Source organism: Drosophila nasuta, chromosome 2L (genome assembly GCF_023558535.2).
Source record: "Drosophila nasuta strain 15112-1781.00 chromosome 2L, ASM2355853v1, whole genome shotgun sequence".
Taxonomy (NCBI): domain Eukaryota; kingdom Metazoa; phylum Arthropoda; class Insecta; order Diptera; family Drosophilidae; genus Drosophila; species Drosophila nasuta.
The window spans coordinates 18,553,515-18,578,027 of record NC_083455.1 but is presented as its reverse complement, the minus strand read 5'-3'; the positions used below and the strand labels follow the sequence as shown (position 1 = coordinate 18,578,027).

The 24,513-nt window shown below is 41.8% G+C and overlaps 7 protein-coding genes, 1 long non-coding RNA gene and 1 other non-coding gene across 10 annotated transcripts; 4 read left to right on the top strand and 5 right to left on the bottom strand.

The window, feature by feature from the left end:
• Positions 1-892: 892 nt before the first annotated feature.
• Positions 893-3,192, bottom strand: LOC132787274 (uncharacterized). The gene is made up of 3 exons (XR_009632525.1): positions 3,100-3,192; positions 1,547-2,613; positions 893-1,474 (listed from the first exon to the last, which is right to left on the bottom strand). It is a non-coding gene; the product is annotated as an uncharacterized LOC132787274 (long non-coding RNA).
• LOC132787197 (nucleolar complex protein 2 homolog) lies at positions 3,097-5,584 on the top strand. The gene is made up of 2 exons (XM_060794122.1): positions 3,097-4,152; positions 4,209-5,584. The coding sequence occupies exons 1-2, from the start codon at positions 3,181-3,183 to the stop codon at positions 5,469-5,471; spliced, it is 2,235 nt and encodes a 744-aa protein (XP_060650105.1). The 5' UTR covers positions 3,097-3,180; the 3' UTR covers positions 5,472-5,584.
• LOC132787267 (NADH dehydrogenase [ubiquinone] 1 alpha subcomplex assembly factor 2) lies at positions 5,574-6,480 on the bottom strand. Its single transcript, XM_060794203.1, has one exon. It carries the CDS (start codon positions 6,394-6,396, stop codon positions 5,944-5,946), a length of 453 nt encoding a protein of 150 aa, XP_060650186.1. The 5' UTR covers positions 6,397-6,480; the 3' UTR covers positions 5,574-5,943.
• A 55-nt stretch (positions 6,481-6,535) lies between these two features.
• On the bottom strand, positions 6,536-8,345 carry LOC132787229 (5'-3' exonuclease PLD3). Its single transcript, XM_060794163.1, has 2 exons — positions 6,953-8,345; positions 6,536-6,824 (listed from the first exon to the last, which is right to left on the bottom strand). Exons 1-2 carry the CDS (start codon positions 8,213-8,215, stop codon positions 6,546-6,548), a joined length of 1,542 nt encoding a protein of 513 aa, XP_060650146.1. The 5' UTR covers positions 8,216-8,345; the 3' UTR covers positions 6,536-6,545.
• Positions 8,346-8,662: 317 nt separating this feature from the next.
• Positions 8,663-13,067, top strand: LOC132787178 (probable aconitate hydratase, mitochondrial). Its single transcript, XM_060794099.1, has 4 exons — positions 8,663-8,820; positions 10,050-11,681; positions 11,750-12,253; positions 12,336-13,067. Exons 1-4 carry the CDS (start codon positions 8,788-8,790, stop codon positions 12,522-12,524), a joined length of 2,358 nt encoding a protein of 785 aa, XP_060650082.1. The 5' UTR covers positions 8,663-8,787; the 3' UTR covers positions 12,525-13,067.
• A 1,331-nt stretch (positions 13,068-14,398) lies between these two features.
• Positions 14,399-18,100, top strand: LOC132787188 (probable aconitate hydratase, mitochondrial). Its single transcript, XM_060794109.1, is given in 6 exon segments — positions 14,399-14,498; positions 15,121-16,356; positions 16,358-16,684; positions 16,686-16,754; positions 16,823-17,326; positions 17,409-18,100. Coding segments are annotated over 6 exon segments (2,358 nt in total). The 5' UTR covers positions 14,399-14,465; the 3' UTR covers positions 17,598-18,100.
• A 169-nt stretch (positions 18,101-18,269) lies between these two features.
• On the top strand, positions 18,270-19,185 carry LOC132787240 (uncharacterized). Of its 2 annotated transcripts, none has more exons than XM_060794181.1 (2): positions 18,270-18,847; positions 18,917-19,185. In XM_060794181.1, exons 1-2 carry the CDS (start codon positions 18,437-18,439, stop codon positions 19,001-19,003), a joined length of 498 nt encoding a protein of 165 aa, XP_060650164.1. In that variant the 5' UTR covers positions 18,270-18,436; the 3' UTR covers positions 19,004-19,185. The 2 variants fall into 2 exon arrangements, with proteins under 2 accessions (XP_060650164.1, XP_060650157.1); XM_060794174.1 differs by having other exon boundaries at positions 18,285-18,847; positions 18,895-19,185.
• Positions 19,186-19,756: 571 nt separating this feature from the next.
• Positions 19,757-23,030, bottom strand: LOC132787206 (GMP synthase [glutamine-hydrolyzing]). Its single transcript, XM_060794134.1, has 9 exons — positions 22,923-23,030; positions 22,542-22,846; positions 21,996-22,296; positions 21,824-21,920; positions 21,397-21,766; positions 20,941-21,133; positions 20,458-20,862; positions 20,206-20,397; positions 19,757-20,140 (listed from the first exon to the last, which is right to left on the bottom strand). The coding sequence occupies exons 1-9, from the start codon at positions 23,010-23,012 to the stop codon at positions 20,039-20,041; spliced, it is 2,055 nt and encodes a 684-aa protein (XP_060650117.1). The 5' UTR covers positions 23,013-23,030; the 3' UTR covers positions 19,757-20,038.
• Positions 22,377-22,507, bottom strand: LOC132783801 (small Cajal body-specific RNA PsiU2-38.40.4). The gene has a single exon (XR_009632216.1). It is a non-coding gene; the product is annotated as a small Cajal body-specific RNA PsiU2-38.40.4 (non-coding RNA).
• Positions 23,031-24,513: the final 1,483 nt, after the last annotated feature.

Genomic DNA, 24,513 nt, shown 5'->3' with positions numbered 1-24,513 from the left:
TTAAATGCTTATGACATGCCCCAAGTGCACACGCTTCAGCAAACAGTTTCAAGTGGCTTTCGCATTCGCATTGGGATTGGAATTGGAATTGGGATGCCAATTGCATTGACTTGGTCGACTTGCAACGCAAACAGGGGAAGGAGGAGGGGTGGTGCACTTATGAAATATGCGAATGCCACAAATCTTTTTATTGGGGGAGTGCAACAAGTTTTACCGTCCATAAACAGCATACTGCAGTTTGATCCACAGGTGGTTGCCACGGCCATAAAAGTTAGTTTGCTATTCGATGGAGTTCAACGACAAGTTGAGGGGAGTGTCACTATATGTAACTGGTGGTCACTTTTACCAGCTCACCTCTATTTTGATTGTTATTATAATAATCCGAGAGATTTGTATTCAAATTGCGCAAACGGATTCAAGAAAAATATGTGTATAAAACGAGACTGGCCATTAATTGTTGTGCACTAATTCTGCATTTGATCTAGTAATATTTTTTTATAGATCTGCTTCTAGTATAAAATAATTCAACTATTCTTCTATTAATATTTTTAATAATGAAATATTTCTTTGGCAATAATTCGACAATTTACAACAACAGGTTTATTTTAAAGAGTTTAATAAGTTTTCTAGTTTAATAATTCTAGAATTGCTACGAAATCATTTCAATACTAATATAATATTCATAGATTAATTCTACCATTTTTCTAGTTATACTTTTCTAATGCTATACAATTCATTTGAAAACTGTAGTAATATATATACATTTATCTTTAAAGTAAACTTAATCAATAATTTCATTAAATTATTATGCCGTAGTTTATTAATTAATACTATTTTTTAGAAATAAATTATTAATTTTTATATGTTTTTAATCATTATTTTGAATGGGATATTTCCAATAAATATTTTTATACAAAAAATATTAATGGTATAATAAAATAAAATGATTATTTTCTGGTAATACTTTTAATAATAGTTGCTTAAAGTATAATTATACCATTTAAATTCTTTCACTAGACTGGATTTTATTGAAATTATTTCGATTTGCTTTAAGCTTAATCCTGCCTCGATCATAATGTCGTGTTAAATTAGTCACTTAAGCCGCAGTTATAACCGCTCTACGACTCAATAATGTGCCATAAAATCAAGTAATTGAAATACGACAAGTCATATATTTGGTCTTGCCTCGTATAACACTCAATTCCCGTATTTGGATCAGTTAGTCCATTAACCTTATTCAGTAATTCATTGAGTCGCCCACGCGCTATCATGAGCACATGAGCATAAACATAAACATGTAATGTAGACAAGCAAAAAAACAAAAGCCAAGCTGCATAATGGCCAAAAACAAGATCGAGAAACCGGCAGCCTGCAAAGTGCAATGCGTTTGTTGTGCGTTGGCCCAAATGAATACTCTGAATGCTGTGGCCTTGGCTTGTGTTAATCTTGCTGGCCACATTCAGTGGGCCACATTCTGCAAAGAAACAAAAAAATAAAAATAAAACTAAAACCTGAAAAGTGCGTTTGCAATGTGCGTCCAATGAACCGAGTAGAGCAGGAAGCCTTTTCGTTGAATTTTCCGTTTTGCAGTGCGTAAACTTGAACTTGTTTCGTTGGGTGAGGAGGAAATCATTTGCGTTGCATTGACTTCGGCAATCGACTCCATCTATGAACTGCGTCGTGCGTCACGCAGCAAGCGAAGAATAAAACCGTATGCGAATAAAAGTGAATGGCAGCCAACAGGCAACTCAACTGGCCAGGCAAGATTTATGGCCAATTGCTATTGGGCTTGGCTGCCAACATGACACGGTAACAACAACGACGTCGGCGTCGACTCTTGTCTACTTGGCTACTGCAGTTCGCTGTTCACTGTTCACTGTTCGCGGTTAGCCGTTTATTTGTTTGCTCATTCCAAGCCAGCGCCCTGCGTGCCCCTGCGTTACACCTGGACTGAGGTGCTGATGCCGAGACTCTGGGTCCGAGACTGAGTTTGTGGTGGGCGGGGGGCAACCGATTGGCAGGCCCCAGAGACGATCGTTTGTTTGACACTTTTATTGAATCGACTGACCGACCAGTCGACTTTCCGCTTATCATGCTCGCAAATGCATCGACTTGGCGTTACATTTAAGTCCATTTGCACTCGACAATTTCGTAACTAGCTGAGCCTAGGGGATGTCTGGACATATAGGAGAGCCAATCTCTCTTTCTCTCTACTGAGGGGGGCCACGTAGGTGTTGAGACGGATCTGTTACTCCCAAAGTGTTTGCATACAATTATTTAACCTGGTATCCAGTTGTTTTTTTATTTTTGTCGTTCGTTCAACATTACGTGAATTTTTCTATTAATAATTGCAAGTGCCGGCGATCAAGGCAAACAGCCCCTGCTCCACTTAAGCCTTACTCTCGATTTCAGTCTTTGTGTGACAACAACAGAGTTGTAGCTTGTAACGGCAGTTGGCAACAAGTTGAGCCAGCCAGATGTGTGGCCCACGTTTGCAGGCGTAACTGCAACCGAGAAATGATAGTAGAGATTGTTTTTTTTTCCTTTTTAGTTAACGCCCCTCTAATCATTGCATCGCTTGATCCACGTTATGAACTGATTAATTGCCGCGCACTTAGAAAGGTTACAGCCCGAGAAAGATGAAAAGCTATAATTAAGTTGTATTTTAATGTATAGTCTTATTCTATCTACACTTATCATTGATCTTGCTGACAATATTATTATCTGTTGATCAAAAGCTAAGTACATTAAAGAAATGCAAATTTGAAATTCGATCTCAATTGCCGCCAAATGAAAAGACCGATTTATCGATCGACCGCCACAGTACTTAACATAACAGAGCTCTGTTAAATTGCAGCCCTGCAATTCCAACGGCTTTCTGGCTGGATATCGAGGTTTTTGATATTCTTATACAAATATTACTAACACCGGTGGTTTTAAAAACAAATAATATGTTAAAAAAGATAACTTCATACATTGTGACACTGTAACCGGCGAAATATACAGTTTTTTTATATAAAATACTACAAAATACCAAACATCAATGCATCGATATTGGCAACGATGTTTTTTAGCTTCAGTAGAGTTACGATAGCTCACCTCTAGTTCTGTGTTAGGCGGCACGTGTTGAGTGCGCATTGAATTTAGTTATTTGTGAATTTTTCATTTTGATAAATAAAAATGAAGTTAGCAACGAAAAAAGTTAAAAGTCTAGACAGTAAGAAACCCAAAAACGCTGCCATCAAAAAGAAGAAAGTGTCAGAAAAGCCCAAATTGCCAAAAGTGGCAAAGAAAGCCGTCAAAGATGAGGAAAAGCGACCGAAGAAGCAGAAGGCGGCAAAGAAGTCACACAAAAAGGATTTGGAGGGCCTAAAGGACATAGATCCCGAGTTCTATGACTTTCTTAAAAAGAACGACAAGGAACTCTTGAATTTCAATTTGATGGACAGCGATGACGACGAAGAAGACCAAAATGAGGCAGAGCAAAAAGACGATGGTGCAGAAAGTGAAGAGGATGAAGAGAAATATCACAAGCCCAGCAATGATCTGGAGGTAGCCAGTGACGAGAGTGATTTCGAAGGCGATGATGATGATGAAGACGTGGCAGCCGGAGGCGTGCAGAAAATCACGCTTAATCTCTTGCGACAATGGGAACTGCAGCTGAGCAAGCCCACTGTGCCAATTGAAACAGTGCGTCAGGTGATTCAAGCCTTCAACTCAGCTCTGGCTAGCATCAGTGCGGACAATGAAGGCGAAAAGGCGAATACGGCTGCATATAAGGTAGTCGGGGCGGCCGCCTTCAATGGTGTTATCCAATTGTGTGTGATACATCTACAGCCGGCAATCATCAATGTGCTGGGTGTGAAACCAAACAGCAGTCTGCCGCTACACAAGCACAAAAAGTGGGTGAAGGTGCGTGGATGTCTGCGTTACTATCTCTCTGATTTGATACGCCTGGTGGAGCAAATATCCAGCTCAAATATTCTTAATGTGCTGCTCAAGCATCTGCATCAAATGGCCGGCATGGTGGCACCTTTTACTGCGCTCGGCAAAACCATACTGAAGCGTCTGATTGTGCTCTGGGCCACTGGCGATGAGACGGTGCGTGTGTTGTCCTTCTTGTGCATCCTCAAGATTACACGCAAGCAGCAGGTGAGTTTTGAGCTTAGTTTTGATCCCTGCAGCTGTTTAACTAAATTCTCTTCTAGGCCACTATGCTGAACCATGTGCTGAAAGCCATGTATCTCGCTTACGTCCGGAATTCAAAGTTTGTCTCGCCCAACACGTTGCCAGGCATCAATTTCATGCGTCGCTCGCTTGTGGAGATGTTTGCACTGGACTTGAACGTCAGCTATCAGCACGCTTTCCTCTACATACGTCAGCTGGCCATTCATTTGCGTAATGCCGTCATCCTCAAGAAGAAGGATAGCTTCCAAGCAGTGTACAATTGGCAGTACATCAATTCGTTGCGTCTGTGGGCGGATTTACTTGGAGCCAGCACAAATAAGCCACAGCTGCAGCCGCTGGTTTATCCACTTGTTACTATCACAACGGGTGTCATCCGCTTGATACCAACAGCGCAGTATTTCCCACTGCGTTTCCATTGTCTGCAGTCACTCATCTCGCTGGCCAAGGAGACAAACACCTATATTCCGATCTTGCCACTAATTGTGGAAGTTTTGCGCAGCAATACCTTCAATCGCAAACACACCTCGGTATCCATGAAGCCGCTGCAATTCACTTGCATTTTGCGTCTGAACAAAGCACAGCTGGCGGAGAATGGTTTTCGGGATGAAGTTGTGGAGCAAGTGTGTGGCCTGCTGTTGGAATATCTAGCTCACGAGTCTGCCACCTTGGCTTTCAGCGATCTTGTGGTACCAGTTGTGGTGGCTCTCAAAGCGTATCTCAAGGAGTGCCGCAATGCCAACTACACGCGGAAGCTGAAGCAACTGCTAGACAAGATTCAGGAGAGCAGCCGTTTCATTGAGCAGCAGCGCAGCAAGAGCAGTGTCAACTTTGATCTGAAGAACGCTCAAGCGGTGCAGGCCTGGGAGCAACAGGTGCGCAACAAACGCACCCCATTAGATATCTACTATGCAAGCTGGCTGAAGACACACGAGACCAAGAAGCGACGCCAGGCGGCGCAAACAGATGATATTAATGCAGACTACGATATACCCAAGCTGAAGAAACCGGCGGCTAAGTCTGGTGTGCCAGTTCGCAACGAGCAGGGCGAAGTGGAGTTGTTCCCATCAGACTCTGAAGATGAGGCAATGGATATACCCAAAGATGACGACGACGAGGAAGTAGAGGAGGAGGTGCAACCACAGCCGAAACAACCCAAACGTAAGGAGGACAAAAAGAAGCGCAAGAGCGAAAAGTCGCAAGAATCTGCTGTCGCAGGTGATGATTACGATGAAGCTGCAACTGCTGTGGATATTGTTAAGGATTTGGATTTGGATGATTGGTGAAAACACTGATGTTATTCTAGTATAACCACATCAACTAGCAATACGTAGATTTACCAGGAATCGAAAATGATTTGATTTTTTAATAAAGAAATCATAATAGACTTAAACCAAAATAATCATGTTTTTTTTATTTCTCTTCATCGATAATTTCAAGAATTCATAGTTTCATAGATCATAGTTTATGAAATATGTTACAATACATTACGACTTCTGTGTGCAGCTTAACACACATTTTTTGTATTTTGAATTGTAACTTCTGCGTAAACATTTTTTCTTGAGTTTTATTTTGTTTTTGCTCAACAATAATCTATAATTTATTAATTTATACTCTTAAATCATTATAGTTGAGGAAAACAAATATCCAAATATGATCATTACCATGTAATTGTTTATAACATAACTTATGCACATTATGGTGCCAGATTATTTACAAATTAATTCAAGCAAAAAAATCACATTAACAATAACATATTTATTTCTTAATGCTATGCTTCCCTGGTATCAGATCGTAATCCTTGTACTTGGGAAACGTGCCAATGGTATCGCCCTCCACCTGCTTAGGCAGCGCACCCGCGTCCTTGCCCTTGGCGTAGTGAGCGTCCAGCTGGGCGGCATTCTGTTTCTTCATCTCCATGATTTGCAGATTCTTCACCAGTTCCTCACGCGTTGGAGGATCCTCACGACGTCCACGCAGCCATGCCTCCCATTCAGCCGTCAATTCCTGATCAAATGCCTCCTTGTCAGCTGGCTCGAAATAACGAGATGGTTTGCGTTTGCCAATCGCTGGATTTGCTGGAATCTCATAGTACTTGTTGCCAAAGTAATCCTCGCCAATGAGATTGCCGCGAAATTGTCGCGGACGCAGCGATTTCCAAAAGTTTTGCCAAATAATGCCCAAAATATCACGCGTCGGCTTATTCGCCATAATAATTTCAATGTTTATTTATTATTATTTGAGGTTAAAATCGAACTTTTATTATGACATTCGACAGCTGTGCGCGCGAGACAGTGTTGTAAAACGATAACAACAGAGTGAATGGTGTGACAAAATGAAAGCGGAAAAAATTTACAAATTCAAAGCTGTAAATTGTGTTTCAAGGGCACAGCGTATGGACTGTGCCAATCTCGTTCGAAGACATTAAAAAGATCCGAGCGTAGCGTTTGCTGTGTATTATTTTCAAAATCCACATCGGACAACACGAGACCAACGCCAGCCGTGTGTGTGAAGTATTCACCAGACCAATTAGAGGTGCCAATATAGGCAATACGTTCGGTGACCATATAGGCGTTGTGATTAACCCGGCCAAAGGGTATTTTCAATTGCTGCTCATCGGAAGGCACTACAAAACGGCGCTGTAAGGTAAATGTATTATATATATATAATATGCACATCAATAATATGAGTATTAGATTTATCATACAAATTGTAAAATATAATAATATTATGGAAGTGTGCGAAAAAAAACTTTAGTAGTACTTACAATTTGTATATCTACTTGGTTGTTGTTGGAGGTGGACAACTCCTGCAGCGAGCGCAGATAGTTGTCCTCGTTGGGATCCGAGTGCTTCCACCACGAAACCAGCAGCTTGACCGCCACACCCCGCTCCACGGCTGCTTTGCGCAGCGCATTATCAATCGGTGGCCAATACTGGACATGCGTACTATAAACTATCAAGGGATAATAGTCCATGACAGCAATGTAGATGAACTCATTGGCCGATTCGATAAAATGTAGTATGGCATCTAAATCAGGAGTGCGTCCTTGGGCGGTAAGCAAAGGTGGCGAGGTGGATATGAATGCACTCATTGTATAGTTGCGATTGCCACGTATCAACATAGGTCGGCGGAGATTGTAATTGGTGTGATAGTGCCATGACCATTGGCTGGGAATGGATGCATCTTTTGCGCTCCCAATCTGCCAATAGGCCTTGAAGATCTTGGATAAGTCGCGCGTCAACTGTGGACAATTCTGGGCAAGCACACCCAGCTCTTTGACATGTGTCAGTGAGCGCCAATCCATGTTGGCACTTCCCAAATAAAAGTGCTGGTCATCCACAATCCAGAGCTTCGAATGCAGTGCTCCTTCGCCGGGCAATCTAATGGCCACCACTTGAGCGGCGCCATAGTTGCCAAAGATGCGAGCATCCGCATGCCAAAAGCTATCTGCACTCTTGTTCAACGCAATACGTATGCGTAACCTTGGCTTGCCTGCATCTCCGTTCGAGAGCAAACGCTGAAAGAGCTCCTCGCCCGGCTGAGTGCTAGAATCGTTAAAGTCCAGGCCTCGCAGCGTCCAAAATGGAGCAGCAATGTCAACGGTAGCCTTTGCCGTGTTTAGAAGTAGTTGCCACGCCTCGAATGTGCTGAGGAATTTTGGACTATCGGGCGTATAGTTGAGACCCAGTGGCAGCGTTTCCACCAATTGCAGTTGACAAGGCAACGGAAGTTCGACGGGGGTGTTTTCCTCTGGCATGCGATTTAGCGTCTCCCAAGGCAACAGAAGAACAATGAGCACGAGCACAAAAAGTATCAGCACTGGTATAATGTAGCCATGTCCACAGCATAGGGCGCGTTCTTCATTCCCAGCTGCTGCCATCGGATGTCTGCAACATGATACATTCGTTGTTGTTGCATTTGAATTTGCATGGAGAATTTCCGTTGCGTCGGCTGAATGTAACGGCACTGCCTGATAATCCACGGCAGTGTCTGGCATGATGCAACCACGTTGACGACGATCCGACATAGCTTAAGGTGAAAACAGCAAAACAACTGTGCATTTCTATTTAGTTTCCGATGGGTTTTACTGAAAAAACTGATCTATTATTCGCACAGTTGTGACAAATGGTTGCGCCCGCCCATCTCCCATGCAAACAAAACAGTTGCACAGTGTTGTCAAACAACGTTTCTTGTTATCGATAGCTCGATTCCATATCGCTTAGTTCTGAATGACAGCGTGAACGTGCAGACACGTCACTGTGATAATATATTCAATGTTTTTCCCAATTAAATATCACTTTAGATAATTCTAACGGTATTTTAAACTTGATTTCTTGAATTAATAACGCTTTTATTGAATGTAGTAAAATGTAGTGATTGATTTTCATCTTTTCACATGTTGCCATTCACAGCGACAATGCTGCGCATCACTGATACGAAATCACCCTCACCGCTTAAGCAGCAGCGTTCAGCGATTTGCGCTCAGTCTGTGTTAAAATCTTCCGGCTGAGAGGGCTGAAAATTTTGATGTACGACTTGGTGATAGTTTAATAAAAGTTGCATACAAAGTTAAAATACTGCAATAAAAAACGCGTAAATATGGCAGTGAGATTAATAAACGCACAGGCACAGGTACGTGATGCCATGCTAAATAATAACTAAATTCACAGCGGGAGTCAGTGCATCCACCAACCCACACATTCATATACGTATAACAGACAGGCAGACTCGCATATGATACATATAGAAGAACAAATTTTATTTGCTGATAACGCAACTTAACTCCAATAACAACATATTAATTCAGTGTGTGCAGTTGCAAAATGTTAAATTTCCATATACAAATGGGTAGGACCATTTCCCAACTGTAATTTTTGGAATTTTCGCGATGCGCTTTTCTAACCTAAAAAAGACGAATCGAAAAGTTGTTACCTAACCGAGTTTGTTCTAGTGCTTTTATTTTTATTATTGAAATTAGTAGCGAAACAAGTGCTTGTTGTTTGTTTGGAATAATAATAGCCTGCAAAAAGAATATAACAACAATTGCTACAAAATGTACAACGTGCTATTTAAATATTTACATAAGCATCTCGTTATTTAACGAAGCTACTATGAATCTAGGCAGCCATATATCTTTGTCGTTTATTTGTTCTTATCTTGTGACACTTTGATAATGCGCTTAATTAATAATACTCTTATATAAAATATTCGCATGCTCTTCAAGTGTAACACGTATTTTTCCACTTGTGCGATTAAATATGTTGTTGTTTGTTAGTAACTTTAAAAATATCATTAAGGGGCTTGAATTGTTTGCCACGCAACTGCAACGAGTTAATTGACCTCTTGACGTAATTCATTTTTATTTTGCTATTGTTGTTATGTTTCAAAACCGATGTTGATCACGAGGTGTAATACTGTTATACTGCGCTGCTTCACTACAATTTGCATATACTACTTTATGCATGCCTTCTGCTTTTGCTCCATTGATTAACGACAGTTTGCCCTGCTCCCAATGTGCAATCTTATCGCCTATCAATCAAATCAATTAATACTATATAAGTGTACATGATATGTTAATCAAGTGGTTTATTGTTGTCTAAGCAATCACAAGGTTTAACTATAAAATTAGCGATGGCCAAATGATTGAACTGTGATTTATTATGAAATGTATTGTATGTGCATTCCCGCTGATAAGTAACATCAAGTTAACATAGTATGTTAGTGCTAAAACCTGCAAACAGCTGTTTAAATGTTGTTGCACAAAGTTTGTTGACTTTTAGCGTGGGTATTCGACCCAGCCACCAGCATTGTTTATCTATATTTCTTTTTTAAGATTACTAATTGATTAAACTCTTTTTCAGGTGTGCAAACTGGGCAAAAATGTCGTGGATCCCATGGTGCGTCAGTTCCATGCTTCCTGCTACACCGCCTCCAAGGTGGCGTTGTCCAAATTCGATTCGGACGTCTATCTGCCCTACGATAAGCTAAGCAAGCGTCTCGACATCGTGAAAAGCCGCCTTAACCGCCCTCTGACATTGTCCGAGAAGGTTCTGTACTCCCATTTGGATGATCCAGCCAATCAGGATATTGTGCGCGGCACATCCTATCTGCGTCTGCGTCCCGATCGTGTGGCTATGCAGGATGCCACTGCTCAGATGGCTCTGCTGCAGTTCATTTCTTCGGGTCTGAAGAAGGTCGCCGTTCCATCCACGGTGCACTGTGATCACTTGATTGAGGCACAGATTGGTGGTCCCAAGGATTTGGCTCGTGCCAAGGATCTGAATCGTGAGGTCTACGACTTTTTGGCATCCACCTGTGCCAAGTACGGTCTGGGCTTCTGGAAGCCAGGCAGTGGCATCATCCATCAAATCATCTTGGAGAATTATGCCTTCCCCGGTCTGCTGATGATAGGTACTGACTCGCACACGCCCAATGGCGGTGGTCTTGGTGGCCTTTGCATTGGTGTGGGCGGCGCTGATGCCGTCGACGTCATGGCTGACATCCCCTGGGAGCTGAAGTGCCCCAAGGTTATTGGTGTCAACCTCACTGGCAAGATTAGCGGCTGGACTTCGCCTAAGGACGTCATCTTGAAGGTGGCCGATATTCTGACTGTTAAGGGCGGCACTGGTGCCATCATTGAGTACCACGGCAAGGGTGTTGACTCCATCTCTTGCACGGGCATGGCCACCATCTGCAACATGGGTGCTGAGATCGGTGCCACTACATCTCTGTTCCCCTTCAACCAGCGCATGGCCGATTACCTGAAGTCGACTGGACGCAGCGGTATTGCCGCCGAGGCACAGAAGTACCAGAGCAAGTTGCTGTCTGCTGACAGCAACTCCGAGTACGATGAATTGATTGAAATCAATTTAGATACACTGGAACCCCATGTCAATGGCCCCTTCACACCCGATTTGGGTCATCCCATCAGCAAACTGGGCGCCAACTCCAAGAAGAACGGTTACCCATTGGACATCAGAGTTGGTCTGATTGGCTCTTGCACCAACTCCTCGTACGAGGATATGGGTCGCTGTGCCAGCATTGCTAAGGATGCCATGAGCCACGGTCTGAAGTCGAAGATTCCCTTCAATGTCACCCCCGGATCGGAGCAGATTCGTGCCACCATCGAACGTGATGGCATTTCTGAGGTCTTCGATAAGTTTGGCGGCACTGTGCTGGCCAACGCTTGTGGTCCCTGCATCGGTCAGTGGGATCGTAAGGATGTGAAGAAGGGCGATAAGAACACCATTGTCACCTCGTACAATCGTAACTTCACCGGTCGCAATGACGCCAATCCCGCTACTCATTGCTTCGTTACCAGCCCCGAACTGGTCACAGCTCTGTCGATTGCCGGTCGTTTGGACTTTAATCCGTTGACGGACGAGCTCACCGGTGCCGATGGCAAGAAGTTCAAGTTGAAGGCTCCCTTCGGCGATGAGCTGCCCGCCCGTGGTTTCGACCCCGGCCAGGACACCTACACTGCTCCACCAACTGTAAGTTTTTTGCTTGTTGTTAGCATTATCACAGCAATTACATTGGTTTTATTTTGTTGACCTTTCAGAGCGGCGACAACGTTAAGGTGGCTGTTGATCCCAATTCGACCCGTCTGCAGTTGTTGGAACCCTTCGACAAGTGGAATGGTAAAGATCTGACCGACTTGACTGTGCTCATTAAGGTCAAGGGCAAGTGCACCACCGATCACATCTCGGCCGCTGGTCCCTGGCTGAAGTTCCGTGGCCATTTGGACAACATCTCCAACAACATGTTCATTGGCGCCACCAACTCCGAAAACAACGAAATGAACAACATCAAGAACCAGCGCACTGGCAGCTGGGGCAATGTGCCTGAGGTCGCTCGTGACTACAAGGCCAACAACATCAAGTGGGTCGCTGTCGGTGATGAGAACTACGGTGAGGGCTCGTCTCGCGAGCATGCCGCTCTGGAGCCACGTCATTTGGGCGGTCGCGCCATCATTGTGAAGTCATTTGCTCGCATCCACGAGACGAACCTGAAGAAGCAGGGTCTGTTGCCCCTGACCTTCGCCAATGCCGCTGATTACGATAAGGTAAACAATTCAAAACTGACCGTGCGCGTAGTGCACTCTTATCAATTTAATTGACGCTAATCAAATCAATGTTTATTGTCAGATTCAACCCACGAGCAAGATTTCACTGCTCAACCTGAATGGCCTGGCACCTGGCAAGCAAGTCGAATGCGAGATCAAGAACGGCGACAAGGTCGAGAAGATCAAGCTAAACCATACGCTCAATGACCTGCAGATTGGTTGGTTCAAGGCTGGCAGTGCCCTCAACCGTATGAAGGAGTTGGCCAAATAAGTTACTTACCCCCTCTTCCGACAGACAGACATACACACACCCGCACCCAGCACGCTCACTCACACATAGATACTTATACAAATAACCGACTTAAAACGCAAGCAATCTAATTATGGTATTGTTCTTTTATTTCGTTTTTTTTAATGATTTTAATCAGTGTCAAAGTGCTAATAGTTAACGATGTAAGCGAAACAGTTTTATATACAACATTATACATTATATACGAAAAATCTTATTTTAAATTGCTTCGACTATATAGATGAATTTTGTTTTCTTGCGAATTTGTTTGCTGACCATGCGAATAAAATTGATAGTACTACGAGTATGTATGAAAAAAAAACAAATCAACTCTAGTTATTTTACTTAATTTTCAAAGTGGCATTGCATCATTTCTGAAGCGGACAATAAGTGGCAAGCACGATCCTACCTCGCCCCTCCCATTATTCAATTAACATTTGTTTAAATTAATTGTATCAATTATGAAATATTTAAAATTACATATAGATTGTTAGCGATATTAAACAAATAAAATGTCAAAATCGATTCGTACTACATTTATTTTAAAACAGTTCAACAAACAGCTTAAATTGTATATCCGGGAATTATGAACAATAAAAATGTGGTGCACATTTTTTGAAAAATTAGCAATCTCTGCGGACTTAGCGAAAGCTTCAAATGTATGGATAATCGATTTTAAACCACAAGGACTTTAATTTTGCAGTAAATGAAGAGATGTGGGAAGAGATTGCCAACGCAATGGAAGGTCCAAGGCATCCAAATTTGAATGTCGATAGATGGAAGCGCGATAAATAGGGGGAACGAACTATTGATAGTGAGCACAATCGATATTCGACTATAGTCAATTTTAAGCCATCGATAGTGTCATCTATTGTCGGCGATAATGTCGCCCGACATACAAATTTGGACGTATTACCACTTGTTTTGTATTCATTGCCACTGTCCAGACATTTTGCAAGATTTTTGTCCCTTCGCCTTTTTAAATACTTATAGACAATTGAAATTATTGCCTTTTTTGTAGTTCTTCGCCTCTCTGGTACAGAATCCTTTTCAAAGTCTGCGGTGAATCGCATTCCAGCATGTCTGTACTTGACGCACTAGATACTGCGGACATTCGGCATTTATTTTAAATGTAGTAAAATGAAGTGATGGATTTTCATCTTATCACGTTGCCATTTATAGCGACATTGACTGCGCATCACTGATACGAAATCACCCTCACTGCTAATACTCTATTTGGACCAAGTCCATCTGCTTCATTGATACAAGTGTTTAACACCAAAACTCAATTACGCGAACATCTGTTTAAGGGTAAAAAAGCAAACAAACTCAGGCAGGAAGAAGAAGAATATCAAAAGTATAAATCAATTTTATTTATTTTTCATCAATTGACTCTACTTATTACTGTTTTACATTATAATAAAAAACTTGCTCTGTAACGATTACATTTATGTACACAGTTTTCAAATTGATCGTCTTGTCGATTTTTTTTTAACATTTTCGTATGCCTCTGTTAATTTCAATTGATTTTGTTAACAATAGCAAAACAATTTGAAATAAATTTAAGGCGCCAAAATTTGCAGCTGATTTCGCTATTTTATTCGAAAAATATACCGAAATATTAGCCAAAATACGGCCACCTTTTTAGAATCATTGGCGCATGATCAATGATGCGGCTCCATTAGTCGTCCCTCTCTTACACTCACCCGTTTAAGGAATAATACGGCGGAAGGTTCTACTTAACGGAAATTTCTACGAAATTTCTACACAGCATATAAAACAGCAGCGTTCTGCGATTTGCGCTCAGTCTGTTTTAAAATGTTCCAGCTAGAGGGCTGAAAATTTTGATGTACGACTTGGTGATAGTTTAGTAAAATTTAACAAACGTTCAATATCAATTCAATATTCAAAAATCGCGTAAATATGGCAGTGAGATTTATGAACGCACAGGCACAGGTTAGCACAATTCTAAATAATATTTGTTGTATATTTGTTGTAATAATGTTTGTTGTATGTTTGGAAGAACATATGAAACAACAATTGCTACACAATGTACGACGTGCTATTTAAATATTTACACACATATTTTTATTAATGAAAATAGTAGTGGTCCAAGTGCTTGTTGTATGTTTGCAAGAACAGAACAACAATTGATACAAAATTTACAACGTGTTATTTAAATATTTATTAAATATTTACATCTTGTTACTCAATGGAACTGATAAGAAGCTAGGTAGCCATACATATATCTTAGTCGTATACTTGATCTTATCTGGTGTCACTTTGTTAATACGCTCTTCAAGTTCCATACGTATTTTTCCACTTGTTTGAAGAAATATGTTGTTGTTTGTAACTTCTATATCTATTAGTGTACATGATATGCAAATCAAGTGGTTTATTGTTGTCAAAGCAATCAAAAGGCTAAATTATAAAATTAGCGATAGTCAAATGATTGAACTTTGAAGTATTGTGAAATGTGTTTTATGTGCATTCGCGCTGTTAGTGCTATTCGACCCATCGACCAGCAATGCTTATCCATTTTTTTTAATTATTACTAATTGATTAAACTTTTTTTCAGGTAAGCAAACTGGGCAAAAATGTCGTGGATCCGATGGTGCGTCAGTTCCATGCTTCCTGCTACACCGCCTCTAAGGTGGCGTTGTCCAAACTCGATTTGGACTTCTATCTGCCATATGATAAGATGAGCAAGCGTCTCGACGTCGTGAAAAGCTGCCTTAACCGCCCTCTGACACTGTCCGAGAAGATTCTCTACTCGCATTTGGATGATCCAGCCAATCAGGATATTGTGCGCGGCACATCCTATCTGAGTCTGCGTCCCGATCGTGTGGCTATGCACGATGCTACTGCTCAAATGGCTCTGCTGCAGTTTATTTCTTCGGGTCGAAAGAAGGTCGCTGTTCCATCCTCGGTGCACTGCGATCACATGATTGAAGCCCAGATTAATGGCCCCAAGGATTTGGCACGTGCCAAGGATTCGAATCGGGAGGTCTACGACTTTTTGGAATCCACCTGTGCCAAGTACGGTCTGGGCTTCTGGAAGCCAGGCAGTGGCATCATCCATCAAATCATCTTGGAGAATTATGCCTTCCCCGGTCTGCTGATGATCGGCACTGACTCGCACTCGACCAATGGCGGTGGTCTTGGTAGCCTTTGCATTGGTGTGGGCGGCGCTGATGCCGTCGACGCCATGGCTGGCATTCCCTGGGAGCTGAAGTGCCCGAAAGTGATTGGTGTCAACCTCACTGGCAAGATCAGCGGCTGGACTTCGCCTAAAGACGTCATCTTGAAGGTGGCCGATATTCTGACTGTTAGGGGCGGCACTGGTGCCATCATTGAGTACCACGGCAAGGGCATTGACTCCATCTCCTGCACGGGCATGGCCACTATTTGCAACATGGGTGCTGAGATTGGTAACACAAGCTCCTTGTTCCCCTTCAACCAGCGCATGGTCGATTACCTGAAGTCGACTGGACGCAGCGACATTGCTGCCGAGGCTCAGAAGTATCAGACCAAATTACTTTCCGCTGACAGCAACTGCGAGTACGATGACTTGATTGAAATCAATCTGGATACACTGGAACCCCATGTCAATGGTCCCTTCACACCCGATTTGGGTCATCCCATCAGCAAGCTGGGCGCCAACTCCAAGAAGAACGGTTACCCATTGGATATCAGAGTCGGTCTGATTGGCTCTTGCACCAACTCTTCGTACGAGGATATGGGTCGCTGTGCCAGCATTGCTAAGGATGCCATGAGCCACGGTCTGAAGTCGAAGATTCCCTTCAATGTCACCCCCCGGATCGGAGCAGATTCGTGCCACCATCGAACGTGATGGCATCTCGGAGGTCTTCGATAAGTTTGGCGGCACTGTGCTGGCTAACGCTTGTGGTCCCTGCATCGGTCAGTGGGATCGTAAGGATGTGAAGAAGGGCGATAAGAACACCATTGTCACCTCATACAATCGTAACTTCACCGGTCGCAATGACGCCAATCCCGCTACTCATTGCTTCGTCACCAGCCCTGAACTCGTCACAGCTCTGTCGATTGCCGGTCGCTTGGACTTTAATCCGTTGACGGATGATCTTACTGGTTCCGATGGCAAAAAGTTCAAGTTGAAGGCTCCCCTTCGGTGATGACCTGCCCGCCCGTGGTTTCGTGCCCTGCGACGACACCTACATTGCTCCACCAGCTGTAAGTATTTTGTTTATTGCTTGAATCTTGATAGCACTAAAATTGGTTTCGCTTTGTTTATCTTTCAGAACGGTGACAACGTTAAGTTGGCTGTTGATCCCAAGTCGACCCGTCTGCAGTTGCTGGAACCTTTTGACAAGTGGGATGGTAAGGATCTGACCGACTTGACTGTGCTCATTAAGATCAAGGGCAAGTGCACCACCGATCATATCACGGCCGCTGGCCCCTGGCTGAAGTTCCGTGGCCATTTGGACAACATCTCCAACAACATGTTCATTGCCGCAACCAACTCCGAGAACAACGAGATGAACAACATCAAGAACCAGCGCACTGGCAGCTGGGGCAATGTGCCTGAGGTCGCTCGTGACTACAAGGCCAACAACATCAAGTGGGTCGCTGTCGGTGATGAGAACTACGGTGAGGGCTCGTCTCGCGAGCATGCCGCTCTGGAGCCACGTCATTTGGGCGGTCGCGCCATCATTGTGAAGTCATTTGCTCGCATCCACGAGACGAACCTGAAGAAGCAGGGTCTGTTGCCCCTGACCTTCGCCAATGCCGCTGATTACGATAAGGTAAACAATTCAAAACTGACCGTGCGCGTAGTGCACTCTTATCAATTTAATTGACGCTAATCAAATCAATGTTTATTGTCAGATTCAACCCACGAGCAAGATTTCACTGCTCAACCTGAATGGCCTGGCACCTGGCAAGCAAGTCGAATGCGAGATCAAGAACGGCGACAAGGTCGAGAAGATCAAGCTGAATCATACGCTCAATGACCTGCAGATTAGTTGGTTCAAGGCTGGCAGCGCCCTCAACCGCATCAAGGAGTTGACCAAATAAGTTACTTACTTCCCTCTCCCGACAGACAAGACATACACACACCCGCACCCAGTGTGTTCACACAAATAACCGACAATCTAATTATGGTATTCTTTTATTTTATTTTATTTTTTTTAATGATTTTAATAAGTGTCAAAGTGCTAATAGTTAACGATGTAAGCGAAATAGCTTTATATACACCAAATTATATAATATACCAAAAATCTTATTTTAAATTGCTTCAACTATTTAGTTGACTATTGTTTTCTTACGAATTTTTTTTTTGCTGAATAAACTTGATAGTCACGGACACCTATAACCGGCACAACACAGCCTCCATGCCCACTCATTGATACTTGTTTAAAATTAAAGATCATTAGGGTTTTCGAGTTTCGTCCCCAGGTCCCATCCCACCTCTTACAAACTCCTTCATAGGAAAACGTAATGAAAATGTCAATTTTATAATCAAAACTAAACTTAATTTATGATAAGTACAGATATTTTTTTCAAGACGAAGGCCCCAGTCACCAGAGCTCTCTTTTATATTAAATGTAGTATTTAATATTAGATTTAATATAATAAATAAATAAATAAAATGTATAGTACTATAAGTATGTATGAAAAAAATCAAATCAATTTACTTTTACTTAAATTTCAAAGTGGCATTGCATAATTTATGTATGTATCGGACAAGCACGATTATGAAATATTAAAATTTATATATATATATTACAAGCGATATTAAACAAATAAAATGTCAAAATCGAGTCGTGCTACATTTATTTTAAAACAGACATTTCCGAAAATTAAATGTGTGTTTCGTTTAACAAATATATAAAATTATATATCCCCCGGCAATTATGGACAGTAAAAATGTGCAGCACCCTTTGAAAAACGAGCAATCTTTGCGCACTAAGCGAAGGCATGAAATGTATGGGAAGCTCATCGATTTGTACAAACGTCGTGAGTGCCTTTGGATGGAGAACCACAAAGACTTCTTTAATTTTGCACTAAAAGAAGAGATGTGGGAAGAGATTGCCAACGCAATGGTCGGTCCAAGGCATCCATATCCGAATGTCGATAGATGGAAGCGATTGATTCATACACTGAGCTATCGCGTAAAGCTAGAACAACTTCATGAGCAGGAGGCCAACTACAGTAATCAATTTAATGAATTGCCGCCAAGGCTTAGCTATTCGAATAAGTTGCAATTTCTATTCAAGCATATGTTCGACAGAAAGGATAAGGAATTACCCGAATCCATGTCTTCAGTAAGTAAATAAACAATATATTAACATATTACTAATAGTTCGGTTAGATTCCGGTGGATAAATTTGAAGGAGTTACTCAAGAAAGTTTGGCCGCCAAGTGTATGCGATTGGGTCGTGATAAACTCAAAAGTCGCATATCGTTTTCAGACAAACTGAAGGTGCTAGAAAACTTAAGAAATCGTCGACGCAGAACTTTCACGCTGTCGCCGGAAGCGTTTGCTAGGTTGAAATTTACAGGAAAGAAGTGCGTCCACTTAAAGGAAGGATGAACAATGAACATTTTGTGCCTTCATAAAATTCGACAATATATTTACATATAGCCTTTTTCGATTTTATTACATTTCTTTTTTGTTTTGCTTTTTTTTTAATCATAATAATTTGTTTTGCTGTGGTTTTTTTTGCCATTTAAATAGTAAAACGTTTTTTTATATAACAATTCATAATTTTAGCTTATAATAGTTTTTCTTTTTTATTTCATACTTCTTACAATTTCCTGTTTTGCAAACACGATCTCTTCGAAAACAGTTTTGATGCAAATATACAACGTTCAGAACATGGTTTTTGCATTAGTTTAATATCTGTATATATATATTATATATTTATATATATCATTTATATATTCATATAAATATATATATATAGATAATTATGTATAATAACTAAAAATGCGTAAATAAATTGTATGTTTCTGTTACGTGTGTTGTTTGTTGTTTTTATGTTGTAGTTTCCTTTTCATAAAAGGAACAAAGCGAACACGTCGCATAGAACATGTTATATGTTTACAGCAATAAATTTGCCATGTGGTGTTATTTCTCTTATTTTTGTTTTTTGTATTTTCTTTGTTTACCATCATTTCGCGCTATTCTCATTACAAACATTAATCGATATTATAAACCTGAATTGTATTTGTTATTTTGTTGGTTGTTATTATTTTGTTTTTTCTTATTTTTTTTGTTTATGTTTTGTTAAAGCGGCACTCTAATTGTATTTACGCTTAGTTGCTCTCAGTTTAGCACTATAGCTGTTGGCTGTCCCAAGATTAGATGAGCAGCAGCAGCAGCAGTTGCAGCAGCGGCAGCGACATCTGCTATTGTCCCATGCGTCTCTGTATTGTTTACCATGCAGTAGTTTATTGTTTCTACATATTTCTATTTCTATGAAATGGCTGTTGTAAGTTTTGGTTTGAACGCATCATTCCCACTCAGTGGTGCCGGGCGGCTTGGCTGTCAAGTCGTACAGTACCCTCGAGATTCCAACCAATTTCGATATATCGCACACAATTTGATTTAGAACCTGTTGTGTAACCCAAATAGAAGTTAAAACAATTCTCATGTTTCTCAATTACAGCTAGGTCTTACTTGCAATGGCAGTTGAACTGAACCGGGCACAGCTGGCACTCCAGTCATGAAATCGTTCGTTATGAATGGACGCAACACCACCGATCTTCTACAGGAAGGCGTACGATTTATGGGATCACGATCAAAGTGCACGGGTATGAGAATAACGGGCATTTGTGAGATTTTTCTGTACAGTCCCGCTTGCATTATAATCTAAAATTATAAATAAATTAATTGGAGTTTAAGCAATTGAAATGGAAAACAGAAACCCACCTCGTTGGCAATGGCATCCGCTTCTCGCAGTTGCCGCAGAACCCTAGTGTTAAGCGTTGTGTGCGTTATATCCGTCACCAGATATTGCACAGGTTCGCCAAAGATGTAACAAACCCGATTCACGTTATGCAATATGCGCGGTATAATCTTAGCCAAAAATAACAGATCCGACCAGTTGGGCTCCTGGGTCGTCGTTGACAAACCCACAACGTAGCTGTACGTGCGCTTATCACCTTGCACACCAACCGAACGCACCGGCAACAGCGTGGCCTGAATATCTGAATTGGCAGAGATGCGCAGCAGCTCCTTTTGCTCAGCTTCGCTGGTGGCGCCTGTCACTCGATTTATGAGCGCATGATTCTTTTGCAGTTTATTCTTGTAGTCCACAATAACCCGTGCTATGACCTATGGACCAATAAAGAAGTATAATTAATTGTGAATGCATTCTGCGTGTGGATAGAAGTTCTGCTGATTGTTACATGCCTGTGTCTCGGAGTAATCCTTTTCCATGTACGCTTCCTCGGCGCACAGTACGCGAATGGCAAGCCCTGGGCCTGGAAAAGGTTGTCGTTCGACCAAATCCGCTGGCAGGCCAAGATCATTGCCCAAGTCGCGTACTTCGTCCTTGTGAAAGTCACATAGTGGCTCCACAACGCGTCCAGCACTGCGCAACTCCCTGCAAAGATTTAAAACATTTTTTAGAGGCAAGTTGCAAACTGAATGTTAAAGAGTAACAAATAAGAAGATTAGAGGAGTCTTTAATAATCCATTTAACAAGGGTGAATGCCAGAAACTTACCTACAACTTGTTGTAGGTTCAATTTCTTTTAAGTGTTTTGCTCCAGGAATATGTTCCATGTGAATTTCTAACAATATTCCCAAAGCATAAAACAAAATATAAAACTAAAACCAAATTCATTTGATAATTAATGCTATTTACCGAATCAGATCCGTGTCATTGTGATGCGTCTTGATGGCTTCGGCATTTTTGCTGACCATATTGGATGCGGACTCAATTAAATCGGGCCGGAGTGTTCCTTGTGCCAGCAATACCTCCTCTGGCTTTAGCTTTAGTTCGGCGACCACATCGTTGGTCACCTTTACGAATATATCACCGATAATTTTTCGCTTCTCTTCCGGATTATAGGTCTGGCATAACATGGGCGTTTCAATGACAGAATACTGTCCAGCTCGCTTTACTTGCGTGGTGCCCTTGAGGAACGTGTAGCCTTCCTTGCGTACTATCAAATCAATGCCAATCTCTCGCAACGATCGCTCCACTTTTTCGCTTTCGTTCTTTCGCATGAAACCTGCAAATGTATAAATGTAAGTTTCACGATTTAAAATTTCTATATATTAAAACTCACCATTATCCACATGCACAGCAATTATCTGGCTGGGATCCACAGCACGTCGAAGCAGCGCAGCACAAACAGTCGAGTCGACACCGCCACTGACTAGCAACTAATATTATTAAAAAAAAAATAATCCGATAAGCCATTGAATAGGTATGTTGGCAGAATCATTTAAGACACCTACCAAGACTTTGTTGTTGCCCACTTTGTCGCGAATATAACGTATGCAATCCTCTTTTCGACTGCCCATAGTGAAGTTGGCGGTCAATTCACAAATCTCATAGAGAAAATTGGAGAGAATCTGTTTGCCATTAATGGTGAGATCGACTTCTGGATGAAATTGCACACCATAGATGCGTAAGACCTCATTGTAAATGGCAGTTACAATCCGATTCGTTGACCAGCCGCCCACTTTCAGTTTCTCGCCCACTCGTTCCACACTGTCGCCATGGGTGAGTAACACCGACTGTGTACGACTAAGGCGACTGCAATAGACAATGGACAACAGATACAATTTACGATGTGAGCAGAATAATTAATTTCATTGGATCATAGCGCTTATTGTCAATGTAATGTCACGTGTAGATCAGTTTATAGACTACGCTAAACTGAACTGTTCTTGACATTTTGTTCTGGCAGCATTGTATCAGCAAGCAAGCAGAACTCATAACTAGCACGCTTTCTTGTTGCTGCCTAACATTAGATAGACTATAGCCTGACGTCGACTTACCTAAACAATGGGCACGATGTTTCAATCTCGATATTCTGTTGACCATCCTCGCGTATATCCGTCTTGAGGACACTGCCGCCAAACTCTTTGTTGATTAATTGCATGCCATAGCAAATGCCTAGCATCGGAATTTTCAGTTTAAACAGATCGGGATCATACGTAGGCGCATCCTCAGCGTACACTGAATTGGGTCCGCCGGATATGATGATGCCGCGGTAGCCGCTATCACGTATTGTTGACGCTGGCGTATCCAAAGGCAGAATATCTGATTCCACCAGAAGTTCACGCACCTTGCGATCTATGACCTAAGTTATGTGATGCGATTGAAAACAAATTCAAATTAATATATCGATTGTTATGGCTATCGATTATCGCACTTACCTTGCCATACTGTGCGCCAGCATCGAGTATAACAATTTTATCATGTCGCAGTCCATTCTCCGCTGTCGTTTGAAATAGATTTGAACTCATATCTTTATCGTTGCAGCACTGCGTTCGTGTGTGCGAGAAGGACACACAAAAATGGAAAGACAGAGAGAGAGAGAACAGGGATTTATTATTTAAACGTCATGCAATCTTACGAAGCGACTAACTAAAACTACCAATGTGCAGCCGATTTGGAAGCCTCTTTATATGCCAATTATAATGCCAGATCTGACTCAGTATATTTATATGTATTTGTGTAATTGAAGCAGGTGCATCAAGGTCGAAAACTGAATTTCAAGCGGTATCAAATATGCAATGAGCAACAACAGCAACTCTGTTAAAACTGGTAAGAAGTGAGGTATCAAGTGAGAAACACATACCGGCAAAATCTTGTGGATCACACGTAGAAACATTCAACAACATGCAGACAAATTTGTCAGGCCGACGCAGTGCGTCCTATTCTCGTGTATTTTTCTTGTGACAATTTCTCTACGATAGATAACGAAACACATTTCCATTTTTGATCAGCAGCAAAAAAATATGAATAAAGGCAGAAGGAAAGCGAGAAGCGAAGAGAAGGCTAAAAGGCGATGCCTTCCTATTTCTTAAGCATATATTTTTTCATTACCATTGAGTGGTGAGTGAATAAGCGCTTTGCTTTGGGTGTAAGCTGGGGGTGGGGTGAGCTCGACATTGGTCGATACAAAAACAAAAAAAACTAAATACTGATTTCGACTTTTCTAAATAAAAAACTACACACACTTGGCCACATCTTTAATAGTATTCTTATGTGTGTGTGTACGTGATTTGACGGGGGTGGGGGTCGGGGGGCCGGCTACTGACCGCGACGGATGACATGCAGAAAGAGCATGAGAGAGCAGATGATGTATGCATGTGTGTGTGTATGGTAGCATACGTATGTGGAAGAGCAAGGAGAGCAGCGACAGTCAACAGCAGGCGAATGAAAACTCAAAACAACGCGCAGGCGATGCAAAAATGCCGTGGAATGCGAAAATGCTTAAAACGAAAAGTGCAAAATGCAACGGAAATTGACAGTTGTTGTTGCTACTGGTGTTGTTATTGTTATTGGTGCATTTTGTGAAATCTTTGACGACCGTGACAGTGTGACCGTTTCTCCAGCCACCGTTGCACTGCGATAAGGCCAAAACAACAACAACAAACAACACACATAAGGCAAAAGGCTATCAACATGAAACAACAAAAACAACGAATAATGTAAATTAATATGCATGTTGGAGATGAAACACGTGGGGCCGGGGAATGGATTTGTTTCAAGATTCTCTAACCACAAAAAAACAAAACACACAAGAGCGATTATGTTTATGTATGTGTGTATTGCATGCGGTTTGTGGAAGTGAATACAAAAGTCGATCAGAACAGAGCACACATTTATTTGCGAACGCGAAACAGCAAAACGAAAAAAATGTAGACATCATTCGCGGCTTGGTTAATTGAGCATTTCTTACCTGTTAACTAATTGCCGGTCGAAGCAAAAGTACTTTATTCCTTAAACACTAAATACACG